The 22,701-nt window shown below is 43.4% G+C and overlaps 1 protein-coding gene across 6 annotated transcripts in view; it reads right to left on the reverse strand.

Moving 5' to 3' along the window:
• SUSD4 (sushi domain containing 4) overlaps positions 1–22,701 on the reverse strand; it is a 478,536-nt gene that overhangs the window by 29,085 nt on the left and 426,750 nt on the right. For all 6 annotated transcript variants that reach the window (XM_069608625.1, XM_069608623.1, XM_069608622.1 and 3 more), the window contains one exon: positions 9,791–10,179. In XM_069608625.1, coding sequence (XP_069464726.1) covers positions 9,791–10,179 — 389 coding nt within the window. The remainder of the gene's footprint in view (positions 1–9,790; positions 10,180–22,701) is intronic.

A 22,701-nucleotide genomic window follows, 5' to 3' on the forward strand; every position in this document is an offset into this window, starting at 1 on the left:
AAAAAGAGCAAACCAAAGCAGAACTAGTGTGGGAGATGTAAACAGCAATGAGAAACAATAAGTCTCCTGTGCAGACCACTCCGGCTAGATGGAGAATGATATTGAATATTCCACCAGAGAAGAAACTCTTCGACAAGCAACGCAAGAATGAAGGAAACTGATCCCAGCAAAGAAGCAACAGAAAGGCACACGCAGCCGACTGAACAGAGCCGAGACAGCCTGCAAGTGAGACGTCACAGAAGAATAAGACCTTTGTGCAGGTACTGACACTACCAAATGAATGGAATACAGCGTCTCATATTTAAGTGCTGCTAGCTGTTAAGGATTTCAGTCAGGCGACGCACACCTTAGTCTCGGCCCAGTATGCAGCGCGCGATTGAAATGATTATGTTTTATGTTAGATTCAATATTGAGATGGTACACCACTCATATCACACCCCCTTTTGAAATTCCCCGGGTCACAATGGACCATGAACCAGGCTGGTTGATAACATGTAATATTTATTTATTTTTAAATTCAAAAGAAATCATACAATTTTTAATATGGGGCAGCAATCACCAATGGGGTGATAACAACAATAGAAATGTAAGCAATGCACTGAGTTTAACCTTCTACTGACAACTACAAAACACCAGGGAATAGGAGCACTTTTTGATTTTAGGTAAAATAGCACTTGAGTTGGAATGTCCCCTGCAATGTTCCCTCAACCCACAAATAATCAATTCTAAGTGGATAAACAGAAGCAGCAGGTAATCAGGAATGACAAATGGAAAACAGAATTGAAATCCGACTTTCTCTCCCCAAACAAGAGAGAAAAACGGATTTTAAACCCTGGCAATGCTAAAAATGACACTTGGAAATGGATGAATAAAACAATGAATGTTTATAAAACTCTTGCAACAAAAACAATTCTTTACTGGAGCAACACTGGAAAGATAGTAGCAATCACAAGCAATGGATTGAGCAAAATCATACAATTCGAAATTGAATGGAAGATTTAAAACAGTTTATAATCAAAATGATGCGTTGTAATTTTAGCTTCCCTTTGCAATTCCCGCCTGAATTTACCTAACCGGTTTTTAATAAAAACAGGTGGAATTTTGTGTTGGGGTGTAGCTATGAATCCTAGATACAGAATGGAAGTGTAATGAGGCCTCTAGCTGGTAAAGTGAGTGAGTTATGCAAGATCTAGTGAGGTGCGTTTTTGAGAAAATGAAGGTGCGAAAACGGAACAGAAATCAGTTTTGACAAGACAGTTTTACTCTACACTACAGCATTCAGGCTAGGCTACTAGATTGAGACACAGTCTGCTCCAGGGTTGACTCACATATTCGACCCTAGCACCTCTGCGCCATCCCTGGCGGAACCAGTCCGATTACTCGAAAGAGGACTAAGTGCTTAGGATTTCACAAGACAAAATTATTAAAGATGTTGGCGCTAGCACAAGGAATCAAAGGCAGGATTTCAAGAATGATTTTTGACAATATTACAAGTTACCAGGATAAGAATAGGATGACTTAGAGAGTGGAATTAAGGACAATGCAAGGCAAGGTATACTATAGTTTCCTATGGTTCCTATTGATACTCATAGTCCACTTTTTAGTTTGGATTTTGGACAGTCAGCGGTTCTGGTCACCACATGGATCTGGATTAACAAAGGTCAGCCTGACAAAATCAGCAGGACAGGATCAGCTGGGCAGGGACTGGATACCAAAGGATAGTTCTTCTGGATTGGCAATTCTGGTGACTGGATACTATAGGTCATCAGGGGAGCAGGATAGCAGCAGTATGCAGTGAGTGGCGGCACACAAAGCTGGATTAGGATGCCAAAAGTACCACAGTTTCTCCTGGTTACTGGGAGATTAGTGGGTTTTAATATTGTAGGGTAGGCCTTGCTGGAGCAGGATCAACAATGCTTGGGTTTTGCACTGGGCCCTGGAATAGGATCAGAAATGCCTGGCCTTGTTGTTGGGATCTGAAGCCTTGAAGATGAAACAGGAACACAGCACAGGAAATCTGGAAGAGTGTCTGTTCAGGGTCTTGTCAGGGACCCTTATTTATAATGCAAAATGCCATCATCAAGGTAGAGGCTGGGCAGGTTTAACTACACCCGCCCCTAAACTACTTGGATTGGGCAGTGGAGCTAGTCTCTGCCTCGCTCTCAGTGGGTTGGATTTCTAAGGGGATGATATCAGGTTTTTGAGGTGAGGTTTACAATGTCCCAACACTCCCACATTTACTTTACATAAAATCCGATTTTGCCAAAAACATACATTTCTTCACTTGTAATCTCTTGGCAAATTATACACACAGGTTACATATGTGCAACCCAGATCAGTCCAATCCTCAGGTCTGAGCGACATTGTTTTGCCTTTCCTACACATTTTTGTAATTTTACACATTAAAGATTTGGCCTAAAATTCCACAATTTTATACACAAATGCGAATTGTCCCCAGGGATGAATGTACAAAATGTTATGTTTGCCACATTAATACTTTCCTTGGAATCTGTCATATTTCATAACTTCTGTTCCCCATGCAGCAATGAGTTCTACCAAGTTTTACAAACTAGCCCACAAAATTAGATTTAACACTGAACTTTTAAAATTAAAAATGTTTCTAATTCTTGCTGCAGAAATAAAAGTCTCTAAAATGTCTTTATAACATAATCTTTGCAACCAAAAGGCAGTCCCTTTGTTGACAGATCCTGTTTTTTTGTCTTGCTCCAACTGCAAGCAGTTGCCATTTCCTTCCAGGCAAGGGGGTTTCCAGTCTTAATTGAAGGTTTTATTGTCCCTTCACACTTGACAGGTTAGTGTCCCAGGACTGCTATTATCCCAGCCTGGAGCACAGACGAATGTCTGACGAGCATGTGAACTTTCATTGTCCTGTCCCATTCAAAGTTTTTCAAGCTGGCACTTCGCACCTACGTGTCCTGGATTTATGGTGTATCTCCCTTTCTTGGAGGAGTTTTGTGGCTGGTAACTGGAATAACAGGGTTTTCTGAGAGCTTGCAATTACAGCCTATGTGTTTTAAACTGTTTAATTTCTTACTTTGGGTCTTGAATTAAACAAACCTATGACAGAAGATATCCTATGTGTGTATTATCACCACTAACATAATTGCTTTACATTGCTAAGTAAGCAGGCTTTCATCAACAGTTTATTTTAAAACAGGCAATTTTTTTCTCTTCAGTCAGCATAGCCCATTTTTCCACATGTGTTAGAAACTGCTAGCATTTCTTTCTTTAATTCGGTTTGCAGCTCCTCAGATTGCCACCGTCTTTGCAGCTGTAGTCATTTCCTCGCAGCAGGAGTTTTATCTAAAGTACAGATACATTTATCCTTGACCTGGCTCAGCACCTGGATACATTTTGGCAAGAAATAAACGCCTGTTCCCGTGCAAGTGAAAAGAAAGTTGCTTGTTGATTTCAAATCTACTTTGACAGGACCTGTCATTCAGGAATTATGCCCGGTTTTTCTGAGGTACACCGACTTATCCTGGGCTTGGCAGGGCCATTTCCATCACAGTGATTTCAGAGTGCACAGATGGAAATAGCATAACAAAGCATTTTGAAGGGGTGACATAAGGGGAATCTTTGGCTTTTGCAGCAATGCAGTGCTGCCGGTTCACTTGATTCCATATATATATGTCTCAGAACACACTGGCATACTTTTTCAGAATGTCCCCTTGTTCCATCTTGCCTGAAGTGTACTAGGCAGGATGGTGCAGCAGTCTTTTGTTGCTGCCAAAATGCAGTTGTGAGGTCCTGGTGCGCACAGGAGCCAGCGCCGCCAGGTTGCTGTTTCTTGCGCAAATGCAGTTTGGTGATGTGGTGTTATGCGGTTGAGTGGGTCAATATATCCCACATACCCAAGCCAGTGGGTGGTATTGGCTGGGGCCGAGTTAAAGGCCTGTGCGTAGGAAGGGCATTTAATGAGGGTCCCAGGAAAATACCACCCGATCTGGCATGCCGGAGAGGGTAGTAATGCTATTAGCCCCCCGGGTTGCCTATTCGGTAACCTGGGATGCTAAGACCAAAGTATTTCGTTTGAATGGAGGGGACGCCCCGTTCATTCAAACAAAAAACACATTAAATATGGCCACTATGGATCTGGAAGACAGGGCTTTGTACAGGGCCCCTCTTCCATTTCCATGGCACCACAGAAGACACTGGGAGGAAGAAGCAGCTGCGTGTGCCGCCACCGTGCAGAGGTAAGCAGGTAAGTAGGGGGGGGGGGTTAAAAAAAGGAACAGAGGGAGGGGGCAAGATGGTGGGCGCTGGAAGCAACAATCAGGTTGCTTAGTAGGCAGGCTTGCATTAGTAGATGCAGCCCACAATCCTTGCAAACTAATTGGTTGCACACCCATGCTAATTTTTACTAAGAAATAGGAGAATGTGTTATTCTGGTCTCAGGCGTTCCTCCAAGTACTGTGGAGACTTAAAACAAATTGAAAAGCCAAAGCACACGCAGGAGCAAGGGTGTGCCATGCAGAGGTGGGCAGCTTGCTAAGCATATGCTTAGAGAGATTCCAGTCACTTGCCCTTCTGCCGCTCATAAAACACTGATCGAACAGACATTAACGGAGAATAAAGCATGCGCTGCACACTACAGAATCATGAATCATCTCTACTTGAGTAACTTTGTGCATTGATATGCACACACCGCCAGGGTGCTGCTATTCCTTGGAACACCCCATCCACACAATATGCATCGCAGGGTGACCTGCAGCTTCCCCAAGCAGAAACACCCACATTGAGACTAGAAGGCATGTGGTCTAAATATGGGTGATTCTTTTCCATGCCATGTTTCCTCTATCATACGGGTTTATTATATGGAGCCGGTAGAGCATGGTGATTTCATGGGGAGCACAGTCATGCAATTGCGACCAAAGCTTCCGCTATCTGCTGTCTAAAAGAAGTGCGGAGTGGGGACTCCCATTGGGACGAATGACCCTGTCAGCAAAAACTGCTAAACGCCTGTTAGGCTGCTTTGATGGGTGGTTCCACTGCCAGGCAGCAGGCACGACAACTACTTGGTGGTAGGGGCCACCCATTTCTGTGAGAATGCGCGGACTTTTTTTTTTTCCCTGTACGATCTTGAACACTGCTCTCACACCTGTATTATTGCACATGATCCCCTTAGCTTTAGGATACTTCATTTAGTTTAGTTTCTTTATTTATACCGTGCCGAACCCTGAGGTACTTATAACATATTCAGTAAGTTACAGGCATATTGATAGTAAACCGGGACAATGGCAGGAAAAACATACTAAGTGCAGGTGACCAGGGTTAGATGGTGGTCACAGGTTGGAGAGATATAGCAGAAATTAGTTAAACAGATGTTAGGCAGTTCTGGTTGGCCAGACAGGTCTTAATATTGGCTCTGAAGGTCCAGAATGAGGGTTCCGTTCTGAGGTTGAGGGGTAAAGCGTTCCATTGTTTGGCAGCTAGGTCCGGGAAGCTAGAACCACCCGCTTTTTCTTTTTAAATGAATTTGGGAATGGAGAGGCTGTGTATAAGTATAAGGATCTGGTTGGTGTATCTGCACTTATGCATTTGACATAAAATTAATAACCAATTTGCTCAGTAAGAAAGTAATATAAATCCAAACATTCTTTTTCTATGAAATGTTAGTTTTATTTCATAAAAATAAATAGCGGTATTGAAACACTTGGGAACATATCCGAAAGAACATAAAATTTAACAAAAAAGGGTTATCCAACTCTAGGCCTCTTGCTGGATCCATATGGGATTTTCAGGACACCCCTCATTATTATTCATGAGATACATTTGCATACAGTGATTAGAAATATATTGAAATAATTTTTCATGAATATTCATGAGGGATACCCTGAAAACCCATCAGGTTTCCGGCCCTGGAGGACTGGAGTTGGACAACCTAAACAATGACTTTTTATGATACACAAAACCCTTTAACCGAGTTTTGGAATAACCAGACCAGCTTTCGTATTTGAACAGTTTAAGACAGTAACTAATTCCCTTCCTCCACAATGTTAAAACCTTCCCGCCAGGCAATTTAGTTTGCAGTACAAGTTAGCTACATGAATAAAAAAAATAAAAAGGTTTCCAGTAAGCCCACTCAAGATCCGAAGTTCTCATCTTCCTGCGTGACACACCGGTCTTCTCTATCAATCTACACTACCACTCGGCCAGTCTCCAAACACCAAGCACAGAGTACTAACACGGATACGTGTGCAGGCACTGGTCTGGTTTTGCGAGGCTCTTTTGATAACACCTATGATATGTTCTACCTTCTTCGATTGACGTGCATATCTGTTATAAACTCGGATTGGAACTTCCATTGCTGTAGGACCATTTAGTTGTATCAAACAGTTAACAATGAAGGTCCCAGAATTAGTCCCTACACGTGAGAATGCCTCAGTGGACTGGGAATACGTGTTTATGGGCTACGAGAAAATAAGCATGGGTCCAGGATCCCTCAACTGGAAGGAAATACTTGGCTTTGACCAGTCGCCTGTCAGGACCCTGTGCCTTACCAAGAGGCAAAGTTATCCTGGGTTTCCCTGCAATGTTTCCCATGGCAGAACAGTCAGTGTTTTATTGGCACAGGCTGAGCCCGATAACTATGGCATTCACAGGAGAGGGGAAACTCAGGAATGCTTCGCTCTGAATGCAAGCAATATAGTGCTGTACTTGATCGAGTCAAAGTGGTCCTACTGCTGGTGGATGGCAAGATGATGGAGCTTGGAAGAAATCGTCAACTGCAGATTAACTGGGGGACTTCAATACTAATCTCAACGTTGCAAGCACTCACGCTATCCATGAAATGCCCACAGAGGCACAGCAGAGTCTTTAAACACAATTGAGCACATGCCTTACAGACGAGGGGGGAAACATTACTGCAATTGCGTCATAAATTATGTCAATCATTGGATCGTGCTACAAATATCACTCTTGGGTGAGAAGTCGTGTACAAAGTGAACGTCTTCCCCGAGTTCCTGTACACTCCATGGCATTTAACATGCCAAAGAAGTGTACTATCGAAAGATATTGTGCCATTCCAGGGGCACCCAGAGTTGCATTAGACAACCGGCACCGACCCACGTTTTCCACAGCCCTTGGTCCACCTGATATTAGCAGGTATGTTTAAGCATCTGTGAAAAAGGATTAAAAGAACACAAATAATGCATCCGACTAGATTTCAGTGGAAGTTGCCTCCTTTTATGAGCTATAAAAGCTCAGAGACAGAAGTGTTCTGAAAATGGAAACAGCAATAATAAGGAAAGATTCTGAGTGCAGAACACTACCAAGGTTGTCATTTTTAAATGGCAAATGTCCATGAAGGTGTCTTTTTAGAAGTACCTGTACTTGCGTAATGGTTGCGCTCCTCTAAATGTTTAGGTGGCCATAGCATCTTAACCAGAGTTCTGAGCGAATATTTCTCACAAAAAAAGGAACTTGTTTGGCCACCTGCATTGTGTAGACCTCGTTGCAGTTTCTATAGGTCTCCCACCTCCAAGTGTTCACTGGCTCTTCAAACTCAGGCTGGAGAGCCCCCCAGAAACGGGAAGGTAGATCAGCTAGCTATGTGCTAGCCGCAAACATGGGGCCAGACTGCAGTTGGCAAGTCCGGATCCAGCAGGGCAGGTTTAGGCCTCCATCCTTCCCAGATGGAAAACAGTGGAACAATGTCAAACCATGAAATGGAGTTATACTTGCTTCTTGCATCTATTTGCACACCACTTAGCTATGGGCAACATCTAACATGATGGTGCCTGGGTTTGGAAGACCCAGGAGTGCTGAAGGAGCTAGCGTGAGTTTTTCACATGTACTTTGAGAGCAGGTTATACATTTTCAATATCTAGGTGATTCTTATGTTTGCAAATATTTTGAACAGTTGATACAACATTTCCCACAATCTTCAATAGTTTTTTTCGTAAAAAGAAGATTTTATTCCGGAAACATAGGCATTCTTTATGATGTCCAATGCATTTCAGTCTCGTGGACCATCTTCTGGGACCAAGTTCTATAAAAGTAGCCAAATACGTTGAGTAAATCTCGAGTGATTGTGGATATGGTTTTCATATCATCTCCAAGTGTATTATACAGGTGTGTTAGTTACCTGCCTGTGATTACGTCACTCCTACATAGGTTTCATCGTCTTCTAATGCGCTGTGCCCTGGTGGGCTATCGTTAGGTCTATGGACTAGACCTGGGATGGTCTTGTTTTACCTGAGATGCAAAATAAAGGTCGACTACATCTTCTTAATGAGGCGTGGGAATCTCAGAGTTCAAGTAAAACATGTTAACCTTGAGAAGTCAAGGCATGCTCTCCTTCCCCGATGTCCTTTATCTAGACCTTACAAAAGGAATAGTAAGCTCTTCTATCAATATAGCGTCTATTGGATTCTGAGCTATGTCCCTAGATTGGGATCGCAAAGGTATATATCCTTTAGCATACCATCGCTTACCTTAGAATTCTCCTCCAGCTTCCCCTCTGGACATCAGGATCGTTCTGGTGTTGAACACTGTGTCCAGAGTGGCCTTTTAAATTCAAAAATGGCACCTGCAATTGCGTGCGTGATGATGCAATCGTCCTGGTAACATCATCACGTGCCGGGTGACAACATCATGTGGCGGCTGTCAGTTTCGTTTTTTCTTGATTTCTATGTATGTAAATAACGTTTGTGCGCGCATTAAAGTGATCCCTTAGATTTATGGGCGTTCGGCTTGAAATAAAGTATTTATGGTCCTGAATGGAGTGTTTACTTGGTGGTGTAGTTCGTCAGGTTACTGAATAAGTGAATCAAGTGCATACATTTCCAGAATGGATCGACACATTTGACACGGTGCGGCGGCATTGTTATGTCTGCGTATATGGATTACACAGGTTAAACAATATTTACATAGTTTGGTGCGAAATCATGATGTTCATAATTAGGTTATGGTTACAAGTATTCTAACATGATGCAATGTAAATGAACATATATTACACAAATATGTATCGGGGATGTGGATAAAAAACGGGATGTGTAATACCTTGAATACATTTCTAGGATAACAAACGAACAGAGGCACTTATCACAATGACCCACTGATACGCGCACACACAGAGTGCCCAGAGAAAGTCTACAAAAATATAGAACGACTGGTATATACCCCAGGCCAGGGGGGGGGGGATGGGGGAATAACTATGCAAAGGCCACACCAATACTGGAGGAATTTTGCAGAAACTTATCAAAAATAGATAGCAAGACAAAATGACAGTACATAAAAAGCATGGCATGCATCTATGTGCTCAAACTACTCCAGGTTTGACTGTTGGTCTATGCAGGGGGAGAGTATTAGGTGACCACTTCTTTATTAAGGAATGATAGGGTGGGTGAGATACGGATGGCATTTGCTGCTTCGCCTGATCCTGTAAATGCATATTTTTGATGCTATTTTACATGGAACATAAATCATTTATTACAACAAAAAAAGAACACATTCTAATTGACTGAAACAAAAAAAAAAAAAAAAAAAAAAAAAAATCAGGTTTTTGCCAAGTGCGCATTCAAATCATTAACACTCTTATTGCTACAAAGATTACACTAAAAGGCAAACTGTACCAGAATTGCTGCATTTGAAAGATGCAGCCACTATGGTATTGTAGTTGCACGTCTTTATCCAGCTACAGAGTTCGATTATTGACTAGCTTTAAAGCATTACACGTGCATGCTATGAAGTGCTGTTGTGACTTTGCCGCTACTTGCACACTTTTCGAAGCAATTAATCCCAAAACAGTATATTAAATATTTACCGTCTGCAATGTCAATGCTTGGACTCGTGGATGCTGCTGTTGGCACTGAGTTTTCTATACCAGGGATGAGGCCTGTCCTGCCTGAAGAAGGAGCAGGTTCCTGGTGACATCCAGAAGAGAAAAGGAGGTCCTGAAGAAGCTCAGAAGAGCCTAGAGAGTCCTGGCATATCTGAGCTTCTCCAGGTAACAAGTCTGTGTCCAAATTGCCAGGGTATGCTGGTGGATTCTGATCATCTGCACGTGGAGGAGGCCCCTGTCCTGCAGAGGACATGTGTCCGGAGGCCAGTGCATGCAAATCACTGCTCACAGCCTCATCGTAGGAGGGCAACATTACGGGAACCCCATCCACCACAACAAAGTCTGGGTCCACTGGACTATCAAGAGTACCTCTGAAATGGAGACAAACACACCATCAGTTATCTTAAAGATAAATAATAAAGATAATAAGTGCGTTATTCTTGCAATTGTATATTTTTTTTAACAAACCATCTATAACGCTTCCCATACTCAACTGATGCAATTTATCAGTTAGACTACCCTCTGCTGTACAAATGGCAAACTGCTCCTCTGTGTGCCCTTCCAATTCAACAACAGCTATCATGCTAACAAACAGAATGAGCACGGTTCTACAGGGTCACCTTCACATTAACTATTACAAACATTCGGAATAATTTTGAGTTACTTCTTTCAACCCCCGGTACTCTCCTCACAGAGCACAGCGGTTCCGTGGTCGTCAATGAACAGTTAATTACAAGCTCAACATTTCAGTCTCTAAAGAGCAAAACGCTATAGGACGAATGCCTCCTCACAAGCTAAAACTGACAGTATGTGCTGTAATTATGCTACTTTGCAATCATATGCCATCACAGGGACTCTAATGGAACAGGGTTGACAATTATGTGTCTACAAAGTCACATCATAGAGGCCCGTGTAATCCATGGATTAAATTTAGATACTGTTCTTATACTGCTCATACCTCTCATTCCATCTGATACAAATTGGCCTTTCAAATTTAAAGTAGGTGCTGTAATTATTCTATTATGCAATCGTATGCCATCAGAGGGACTCTGCGATGGAACAAGGTTGACAATTACGCATCTATAAAGACACATCATAGAGGTCAGTGTAATCGATGGAATTTAGATACTGTTCTTACACAGCGCATACCTGTTATGCCATCTGATACAAATATGCCTTTCAAATTCAAAAGAAGACCGTTACTGAAACGTTTAGCCTTTTCAATGGACATTAATAAGTCACAGGGGCCTACGTCCCCTTTCTGGGAGCGATCTGTGGTAATCCAGATATTAAGAAGGGGGAAAGAAGTGTCACTATGAATTACCGACTGATAATGACCTTTAAAATATGCTAGAATGGCGTATGTTACGCAAGGAAAGGCTAGTATTTATACAAAACTTATGAGAAACTCCCTTTGCTAATTGCATACAGAGGCTCCAGCTACTGCAGAACACGGGTTCTAATACCGAAAGAAAGGCTGAATGCACGTTTAGTGCGTATTTGGCCTGGTAGAAAAGAACTAAGCCCATAATACAGAATAACGGGAGCGGGGGTGTGCCCCGCTCCTCTAGTTCGGTATTATGGGCTGCGGGGGTGCCTCCTACATAAATTAAATGCCCAGCGGGGACAAACAACCAAAATCCTTAACTCTCAAATTACAAAATGCGATCAAGTGGGCTTCGCAATTTTGTAATTCAAGCTTTTGGGATTTGGTTTTATAACACAGATCCGCAAAAAACAACTGACTAATATATCCTTTTGCTCAAATTCTGAATTTAGAGTATCGATTTAGTATGGAACTGATTAACAAATGGAAGTACTTTGGCAAAGTGGACACAGCACTGGCATACGCCAGGCTTCACGACAAGGGGACAGCAACATCTGCTCTGGAAAGATGTATCTGGAGTAATGAATGCAGAAGTTTGAGATTGCCATGGGTTGCTGCCCTTCTTTGACAGGTCTATTTGAGGCTTTAGTGAAGCATGCTCCAACTCTTTCAGTTACCAGCATGGTCTTCTAACTTCTAAAAGGTTTTGCCAACACATACAAAATAGTCTGACCGAGTTCCCATCCTGGCAGAAATGCAAGGCCCTTTCAAAATCCTGATTGCAGGCTGGTTCTTCACTACAACTCAAAGGCATGGAGAAAGAATGAATCCCCAGTTGCAGTGGCAAAGCACGATGAACTGCGGTAGGAGAATACGATCAGAAGAAGGAGGTTAACCACAAAAGTATATACAAGCAGGCCATTGATACCAGTCATTTTAGAAGAAATACATTTTCAGATAAAAACAAAAAATCAAACTGGGGACCTTCTGGCATTCCCTCTCAATCTCGTTTGGTCTCCCCTTCCTACATCTAAAGTTAAAGATCCACTGCCTAAGACATACCACCTTCATAATTTGGCAGTCCTTTTATAGGCAATGTGCCTGCTTTAATTCCCCTTAGACAGATCTGTACAGGGGTGAATTCAATGTACCTGCTTTCAATCACACACTGTATTGATGTGGAATAAAAAAGAAACGAAACCTGGGTTTCTTATTAGGGCAGAGAACATTTTAGTTGAAATGCAGTTTTCACTTATTGTACAGCACCAGTTTAGCTGGCAAAAGGTTCCCATAAAGAAATGCATAGCTTGAGGCTCACGTCATGGGCTGCACAGCAAGATGCGCACCACAGGAAACCACATTGTGAACCTTACCACGATGATCCAGCTCATCTTGCAAATTTCCAAAAATCTCACTTAAAAAGGAACTTAATTTAGGTAGATTTGAGGCATCACTCACCTCCCGCACTAACCATTATTAATACTTTTTTTTTAATGGGATTTTAGAGTAAAGCGAATGGTTATAATGTCGTTCAAAGAATTGTGAATTGACATCACGTTTCTAAGGGATTTTAGTGTAAAGCCAAAGGTTATATGGTTGTTTAATGTATTGAGTTTTTTAATCATTTTAGATGTGTTATATGTGATAAAGTTTTATAAACTAGAAACACAATAAATAAATAAGAAATAAAATAAATACTTTGGATCACCGCATGTGTGTGGGTAAATGAGCTAGATAAAAACAAATAAATAGGCCTGTTGGGGGCGAAATCGTATTTCCTCTCTGGCGCCCAAAATGTAACATGAAAACACTGAAGAGAGGAGCCTTATATCTATTTCCAAACCTGTGAACCTAGGTACATGTCCCTGCAGAGTCTACCTATCCCTTTATGCAGGTGTGCTAGCCTGAGCGAGCTGTGGTGGGCCGCCTATCTAGGTGAAAGATAGAGGGAGAGCTGTCCCCTTCTGCACCAATTGGTTACTAAAAAACAGCCATTCGTGTACATTAATGTACACATGTTGGTTTTGAATTGGTCGTAGTCTATTTTATTCTTGACTGTTTCACCATCATATATAAAACAAATGTCTAAAACAATCTACTGTCTGCAGACATGGGAAAGGACTGCTATGTATATTCCTATGCCCTTGTGTCTGTTCTTTATTATTCTTGGTATTATTTTCTGTTTTTGCTGAATGAAATTGGCAAAGGAAACAAGTGAGAAACGACCTTCACTTGCAATGATTCTGCACCCCTCATTTGCCCAGGTGTGTGTTGTTGCCTTACACATCAGCTGGTATTGTCAACCGGTTTCGGTGGAATGCAACTGGTTTATACCAGCTTCGTCAGCACAGTGGTTCCATCTGCAATCATGAACCTGGGTGAGTTACTGTTCCATTGTCACAATAATTCCGCAGCAATGTTTCCGCAGTCTGGGTCCCCTTGTCCCGTGTGTGCGCAAGTGTTCATTTGTTGCTCCCCACGTCGCGGCTCTCCTGTAGAGCCAAAAAAAAGTGTTTTAAACGAACCAGAGGAGAGAATAATTTTGAATGACTCCTTTTGTGACTGGGGTGTAAAACAGCGATAGACTGCTGTGTAGAGGGTTTGATGGGAGAGAGCAGGATAGTACATGGAAGAAGGCAGAATGGAAGATGTCTAATGCCTGACACGGAACTGCTTAAGGAGCCGAGAGGACTAGATGGTTGGGCAATTGCCAGCCAGGAGCTGAAGGGACATGAAGAAAGGTAAGAGCGGGAGCGATGCTAAGCCCTGACCGAGGACCTTTTTAGTTTTTTCAAAGTGTCCTGTCAGGGAGCCCTCTCTTCGTTAGTTGGGGAGAGGGAACCCAAAGATCAGACCAACAATAAGAGAAGGGAAAACAGAAAGAGACTTTATTAGACCGAAGGACGATGCAGCAGGTGTTGGAGCTGCAGGAACAGTGTGACTTGTGGGCTGGAGAGCAGAGATAGTGTAAAGGAAGCCAAGGAGCAGGGAACACTAGGGGAAGGAGAAGGGCATTGAATAAGGAAACTGCCACTGCACAGGAGTGCCTGAAAGGTACCCCAGAAGAGTTGTGAGGTGGATAGTGTCATGTGCCAGATTTCGCTGGAACCAACGATTGTAAGGTCCTTGGAGTTGGACACACTTCAGAATCCTGACAAGGGCTACAAGGTTTGCCAAGATGTAGAGAGTACGAGTACCTTAGAATTCAGTAGAAGGGCACTAAATTCTTAAGAGTGAGAAGGTCCCCATGTCCCTTGCGTAGAGAGAAGGCACTATATTCAATACAGTAAACAGAGGCACTTTAACCCCAAATCAGAAGGAAGGGGACAAAGTACTATTCGCCTGGTCTGGATTACAAATCTGGGTGCTGCGACCCTGTGAAGAGGACCTGTGGCAAATCAAATACGTGTGACTCGAACCTGAGCCCCAAGGATGGCTGTGACCACAAATGAGACCATGACCCATATTACTCTATTCTTTCTGTATTTTCCCTCTCAAACCACATCTCTCCTCTTTGGTCTTGGGTTTTGGCCTCCCTTCACTCTTATGACTTTCCTCTCCTTCGGTGTAGCAGAAGTGTCTCGTACCACCTCCAGTCTTCTCGGCCTCCCTTGGACTACCCTGGTCTGCTGAAATCTTCCTAGGCTGGCTAGCTGGTTTGACTTCTCCACCCGCCTCTTTCCTTTGCACTCGGTGGAATGCTGGTCTTTACTTTGCCAGTTCTTCTGCATGTCTTTCTCAACCTCTGAGTATCTGCCCGCCTACCTCCAATCTTGCTTTCCTTCTCTTTCCTATCCTCACCTTCACCTATGGAACAGCCTCCCTGCCACTCTGAAACTTGAGGAGAACCATCTCCAGTTCCGGAAGCACCTCAAGACCTTCCTCTTTGCTTCTGCCTTCGCCCCCCCTTCTCCCCTGCTGATCTGTTCTCTCTCGGCACCATGCAGCTGGTCTACCCTCTATCTTCCGGGCCCAGGTACCTGTTCACCCTGACACCCCCCGCACTGCCTCGGGTCCACCCCTTGCACTGGGGTCTGTATCTGCACCCATACAGTCCTGCCCTTTTTTTCTTCTGCACTTATCAGACACTGAATCTGCACCGTTTGCTGCCTTAAACCCAGCACTTGCCACTTACTGGCTGCATTACCACCGTTTGTTCCTTTATTATTTATTTATTTATTATTATTCATCAGTTTTCTCCTTTGATCCGCACTTTCCACTTCTCCCCCCACGCACTTTTCACCTCTCCCTCGCCCATGCACTTGCGCGTTCTCAATGTCACTGGGCCTAGTAAGATCGTTGGTTAGTTCTCCCCTGTTCCCCTCCCTTGCCTTGTCGCGGTCTGAAACACTTGTGTATGAGCGCGATATAAATAAAATATCAATATCAATACCTACCCAGCAGAAGTGTTTTAAACACCCCATTTCTCTCCTGACCTTCGTCTTCTGACGTCCAATCTTTCCCCACATCCTCCTTTCTCTTCGGAGGATCATACAACCACAATGCCAATCCTCCTTTACCTCCACCTTCTTCTCTTTGTATCTACCCTTCAACCACTGTCCCTCTTTACTTCATCTTTGCTCTCTCAGTATTCTCCCTCCAACCAAGAATCCCTTGTTCACCTCCTATTTCTTCGTTATTCAACCTCCATACACCAAGACTTTGCCTCGTCCACTCTCCTTCAATCACATATTTCACTATTCCCACCAGTCCTACTTGGTTTCTCCCATGGAATTAAGCACATGATAGTCGTCTTGAAGTTCTCGCATGAGTAATGGCGAAATACAGTATGGCCAGCTCCTGTACTACCATGAGACATTTGCAAAGCCTTCAAAGTTATTAAAGCAAGCCGCTGGGTCCTTTGCCTTCTGTATACTTTTGCAAGAGGGAGACCAGCAGTGTGGGCCCCATGGCCTGGAACTGCTGCTGCAAGGTCAGTTGCCCACTAAGAGTGGAAGTCCTTGAACTGCGGTTCGCTTTCTTATACCCAAAGGCTGAACACCACTCTGTTCCATTGGGCTCCAGTTGCTTGAGATTGTATAAGGTAGATGGAGGAGCCTTGCCAAATCTTACTCAAACTTCTTTCCTTTCTTTAGTCTTGGGGCTTCACCTCCCTTTGACAACTCTACTCCTGGTATGAGCATCCCACCCTTTGATGTAGCCGCACAGTCACATACCTTCTCCTGCCTTCTGTACCTGCCTTTGTCTGACCTGGTCTCCTAGACCCATCCTAGCTTGGCTAGCAGGTCTGACTTCACCTCCTCGCTCCTTCCCTCTCAGTATACCTCCTTCTCCCCTTCCCTGGGTCTGGGTTCCTAATTCCTCATCCTCTTCCTCCCCCTCACCCTCTCTGGTTATTTGCCTGCCAAATGCCAATCCCTCTTTACCTCTATCCTCTCCCGACATTCACCTCCTCTCATGTCCACATTCCAACCTCCAATCTTTCCTCACTGCCTCCTTTCTTTGATGTTGACCTCCAAATCACTCTTTCCTCGCTTGGTGTTCACACTAACCAACCACCAATCCATCACCTCTGCTTTCTTCTCTTGGCATTCGCCCTCCAACCACTAATCCTTCTCTCTTGCCTCTTTTCACTCTTGGTATTCACCTTCCAATACTTTTTTACCTTCTCCAACCCTGAAGTTCGCCAAATCTCATCTTTCACCATCCACTCCAGTGTCCATCCATCTCAAGTTCTCCTCTCCAACACCTTCACCAATGACCCACACCTCCAGACTGAGCTGCTACGTTTATATACTGTAATCTCCCCCCCCCAATTGGGTGAGCGTCTGAATATGTGTGAGCCTGATGAGTTAATGTGACATGGGTCAGGTGGGCTGGAAGCGGGCCTGGCCTGATATATTTTAAGGCCTTTGCCATCTTCTATTTTGTTTTCACCTCTGTGATCCTACCAGGTGAATTCTGCACTGATCCGGAGCACCTTGTTTCTAGCGTATGAAGTCAAAGAAACTTTTGGCAAGTGAATACAACCCTAGTTATCTCTGTAAACCCTTTCTGCGCAGGTAGGCTGAGGTATTGTGTATGCCGTGGGTACATTTTTCACCGGGAACGTCTTTCTCTATTTGAGCACCTTTAGATCAGTAACTTTATATCTGCTGGGTTCTGGTTTGGCTGGATGTATTTTTATTTACAAGAAAGATCTTCCCCTTAAGCTACATTGTGCTTGCAACTCTATCAAACCCCTCTTTATGTTGAGTACCTGAAATGTGTCTTTCTTAAAGAGAAATTCATCTTTGTCTATGCTGCTGGTTTCAAGTCTGGATATTGGTTGTGTTAGCTTTCATGAGGTCTGTCTAGCAGACAATTGGCCAAAGGGGGAAAGGTTTTTCTTGTGCATACCCCACCTCTTCAGATGGAGACTCAGTGAGGTACTATTCATTACACACCAAAGCAGCGTTTTTACCTGTCCCCTACGAAAACACAGAAATTGTATTTGTCACTCTATAAAGGGGCCATTCACATGACCAGTTGCAAATAATGTAAATCACAGCAAGGATCTTATACATTTGTTACTGCAAGTCCCTAGTTGCCTTTGTTATCAGCATGATAATGAAGTATGTTGCATATGACATTTTCAGCCCATTAGGAACTGGCAGACCCTTCCAAACGTTTCCCAATAGCCACACTATTCCCCATCTCCCGAAGCACCAGAAAGGTTAGCAACCATCATTAACTCAGTATTGCAACAGGGGATTATTGTCCCCAGTACCAGCCTATGTAACACTCCCATTTTAATGTGAAAGAAACAGCAAAGACACATATTGCTTTATGCAGGACCTGAGTGTTCCAAAGTCTGTAGTGCAACCTTTTCTGGAAGCCCTTATTCCTGCTACAATACTTTCAGATAGTTCACCTTTAACTATCTGCATCACTCTCATAGATTTATGGCTCTACTTTTCCCCCCACATGGATTCATCCAGACTTTCACTGTATGTTCACCTTTATGTATTGAAGGTAACAAAATAAATAGGCTAGGATGCCACAGGGGCACCCAGAATCGCCAACCTTCTATTGAAAAAGTATCTGGATGATATTTCATTTCCTAGACATTCTCTGTTAGTACACTATGTAGACAAGTTACTCCTAAATGTTACCCTGTTATAATTGCTGTAAACAAGATACACTAGCACTATTAAAGGTCACAAAGCCTCCAAACAGAAAGTTATGCCAGGCAAGAGTACATTATTTAGTGTCCAATATTTGTGTAGGGACCTGATATTTAACATACACCAGCGTAGCGGCCATTATCAGAAAATGCCCAAACCTGCTCCTGCTACTGAGAGCGATCATTTTTGGGGATGGCTGGCTTTTGCCAGCAATGGATATTGCGCTATGCAGCCCGTGTTAAGCCATTAAACAATCTCACATGTTCATCTGAGCCTTTTCCAGGGTCTCCAGAAGCAGGAACAAACATTGACCATTAGCTTATTATAGTACTGCAGTAGACTCTATTACTGCTGGATTTAGCCCACCACTGTCTTCATTCTGTAGCAGCCTCTGCTTTAGTAATGTAATTATAAGAAAATCTAGTGCTGGGATCCCTGTTAAGATTTGCTTTGCAACAAGTGGTCAATGCGTTGTTGCTTAAAACAAAAACACAACACCTGTCTACTTCCAGACTTACGAAATATGAACTGATTTTGTTAAACTCTCATATTACTTTGAATCGTTGTCCTGTTCACAACACTGCTTCTCTATTGCCAAACCCAGCTCAGAGTTGATCGCAGGACTGCATTATTGTCAAATCCAATGTCACAAAACCTAGAAAAGATGTCCTTCAAATAACATTACAGAATCCAGATTTCATTTTATTTATTTTGTAGATGGTTCTTGCCTTCATGATATTGGCAAACTAGTTGATAGTAATGCTGTATGTTCTTCTACAACTATAATAGAAAGTGTGCCAGTTCTGTGAAGGCATCATGAAGTAGACCCAGACAACGGAACAGTGTTTAAGTTTCAAACTTTTATTAACTTAATGAAGGTGTTGGGAAAAGACCTATCTTACCCTAGGCAAAGCAGGGATTTCCCTACCTAACTGAAACTAATCATAGTCTATGTCAGGAAGTCCAAGCAATATGTCTGTCTGTGTCCAAAATCTATTCTTGCCCTCACATCTAAATCTATACAATGTGTAGGGATGTCAGCACCAAATGAAAAGTGTTCAACATAAAAGTTCAGAGCTTCTTCCAGCTTTATGTTGGAAAGGGGTTCCCTTCACCAAGGTTCAAATAGTTCACACTATCAATGAGGGGTTCCCTTACCCAAACTTCCAAGTCCCTAAAAGTTGCTAAATAATTCAACTCCGTGGGACAATTTCCAGCTTCTTCAGGTTTGGTTCTCATTCAAAAACATTCAGCTCGTATTCACATGCATTTCTTTGGTTCAATCAAGCAGTGGCTCTCCTTAGCTGGGTATACTCGGTCTGGGCGCAGTTGTTGGACCTCACAGTCCACCCATTACAGGTTACACAACCGGCACACCTTACTTGTATTTGCTTCATGCCACAGTTTCAGCAACAGCCATCCTAAGCTTCCCTGTACACTCTCCTGCGAGGAAACACTTGACCAAAGCATCTGGAGCCCTTTACCAAGGTTTCTCTGCATTTTACTCTTGTATACAGGTTTCCGTTTCTCAACAGTTCATCTCTTTCATTATCATTCAATATATGCCAATGTTTGCTCATCTCTTGGCAAGGCTCATTTGCCTCTTGGCAATATATATCACAAACCTGGCTCTTGGCAATGCTTGTTTACCTCCCAACAATGTTAATTCAATATTTCTCAACTTACACTGTATGCTTGACATGGCCCGGGGTCGCCTTACCTCTGGGCAGAGTTACTGGTTTCCAGTTGCGTGTCTGTGGGCTTTGGTGTGGCGCTGAATAACCTCCTCTGGTTCTCCCTGATCTGCACCACCTTTTCACGGCATCAGGGTCCCTTTTCCCAAACTCCACTTCACCCTGCTGCTTTTCCCGGAACACTGGTAAGCGCTGTCCTCACAGTCTTACAGCTGTGGATGCCTAGGGAGCTTCTTTCTGCTCCTGGCGTCTCTGGAGCTTTCCACAACGCTGGCTCTGCTTCTCCGGGCTCACCCACAAGTCTCCACCTGGCTTCTGCTCCTCTGCTGCTGCCGTCTCTCTGGGTCTCTGCCGCTCGTCCTGTGTCCCACCGTGTTTCCAAAAGGAAACCGAAGTTCTCCCTCCACCCAGGTGATTTTCCCTTGCATAAGCACCCCCAGGGTCAGGATCCAAAAGTGATGGCCTTTACCTGGCCCCATGTGAGGAGAATATATTGGGGAAAGAAGTGAGGATGCCCTCAGATTCCTCACAGTTCCCAATGTGGTTTCTGTGCAAATAGCTGAACTGATTGCCCCAATGAGAGCATGTGCATTGGCAAGTAACAGACCTTTACTATATACACTGATTCTCGCTATGCATTTAGAATTGTGCAATTATGGAAGCAGCAATGATTTTGAACTGTGGCAACTTCCCCTATAAAGATGCACACTTTTCCTCTGCTCTCATGATGCTCTTAGGTTACCTAACCTAAGGAAGTTACTGTTCCAAACTGGATGGCTCACCAATATTTTCATACGGTTATATGAGGAAATGCTTTGGTAGTGATAAAGAAATGGCTCTTTCCTGCCCCCAGGCTGTATCCTTGTTTCTACAACCTGACCAAATACAGCAGCTTCCATTAACATCCCTAGAGGACCTTTCCATATAACAGGACAATGTGACAGAAATGAGAATAATCATGGAATGTTGCCAGGTGCCTGCTAGATCTAGATCTTTGAATTTTCCCAGATGGCTGCTTAGTTGCACCAAAGGTGCTACTAGCTTATTTTGCTCACGTGCACCATTGAGTCGGACACATGACAAAAGGTTTTTGGTATGACCCATTCAAACTATAGCAGAGCAACACTGTAAGCTATGCATTATGCATATTCTGGCCATCCAATAAAAACACTGACTGTTGAACCATTCCGATCACAGTGCCGACAGCCCTTATTTTCCTCTCATGTCTCATACCAACCGAATAAGAGGACAAAAACTGTGCTGCTCAAAGAAACAACAACTCACAGCAGGCACAAGGAGACGTGATCGCATAGCGTTGCGTATGGCATCTTCCACAACCTGGTCCTGCCTTTTGCCCTTCAGCCTTACCGCTACACCTCCCGGACACCGGGCGCCTAAGCACCACTTCAACTGCTGCTCTTCTCAACGACTCTCCAGCAGGGCACCGAGACCAGGCAGCAGAACAACAGTGATCTGCTTTGGGGGTCAGCACTCTGGAATGAGCACGTTCATCACCAGTGTTAAGAAGCCCACTGGACACGGCTTGGTTCTACTAAGTGTATTTATTACAAATACAATTATAGACTAAGCAACAACCAGCCTCTGGCACCCAGCTCTTCCAGCCATTATTCCAGCGGGTCCTCGAATTCCTCCCGCTCCCTCACACAAACATTCCAAACAGCTGCCATTTCCAAGGAGATGCATCACAACAGTTTCAAATACATTTTAGTCCTGGTAGACATTTTTCAGGATGTGATGTATCTTACCCAAGCAGAAAATGCTGATACATAAGCAGAGGTGAACATTTTGATTAAGAATTCATTCCAAGGTTCTGAGTGACCGCAAGCAAAAATAGTGACTGAGTAAGCCATTTTACTGGACAGGTGGTAATAATCTTTATGCAGTGCTGTAAATCCAGAAAAAGACCCACTACCCACATCATCCTCAATCAGCAGGGGCAATAGAATGACTGGAATTTTAAAGAATAATATAACAGAAATATGCCCAGAAACAAATCACAAATGACCAGATGCACTCCCATTGGCCCTCATGCACATGAGTAGTATGATAAAGTAGAATAAAGGTTTAAGCACATATGAACTACTCATGGGTTGTCCAATGTGTTTAGTTTAATTTAGTTCAGTGTGTTTATTTGTAAAGCGCAGCCAAACCCTGGGCTATCCAAGCGCATTCATATTTTAGAACATCATGGTTACAGAGGGTTGCACAACAAGCCACGGTACAATAAAATAAATAGCATATGGGACCGGGTTACAGGGTGGTCCATGACAATAGGGAGGCATAGAATTGATCAGAAAGGACCAAGTTACAGAGAGGTCCACAGTTGTGGATAATACAGTGTTAGGAATGACAAGAGTATGCTGTGGGTAGCCTGCCCGTTATTGCCGAGTTAAGAGCAGCTCTTTCACCTTATCTCTGAACGACCAAAATGATCTATCAGCTCTGATTGTCATGGGAAGGGCATTCCAACATTTTTCTGCGAGTACAGGGAAGCTTGATCCTCCCGCTGTTTTAAGGTTAAACTTCGGGATGTTGAGCTGGTGTAGATACGGGGATCTGGTTGGTCTACAGGAGCTATGTCTGGAGAATGTATCTGATAGGTAGCGAGGGGCTGTCAAGGAAAGGCACTTATGAGTAATGACTAATGTGCAAAGTTTGATTCTATCACGGATAGGGAGCCAGTGAACTTCCTTTCTGATTGTGGAAATATGGGCCTTACAGGAG

The sequence above is a fragment of the Ambystoma mexicanum genome, chromosome 4q (genome assembly GCF_040938575.1).
Source record: "Ambystoma mexicanum isolate Mex_15411 chromosome 4q, UKY_AmexF1_1, whole genome shotgun sequence".
In the NCBI taxonomy this organism is placed as follows: domain Eukaryota; kingdom Metazoa; phylum Chordata; class Amphibia; order Caudata; family Ambystomatidae; genus Ambystoma; species Ambystoma mexicanum.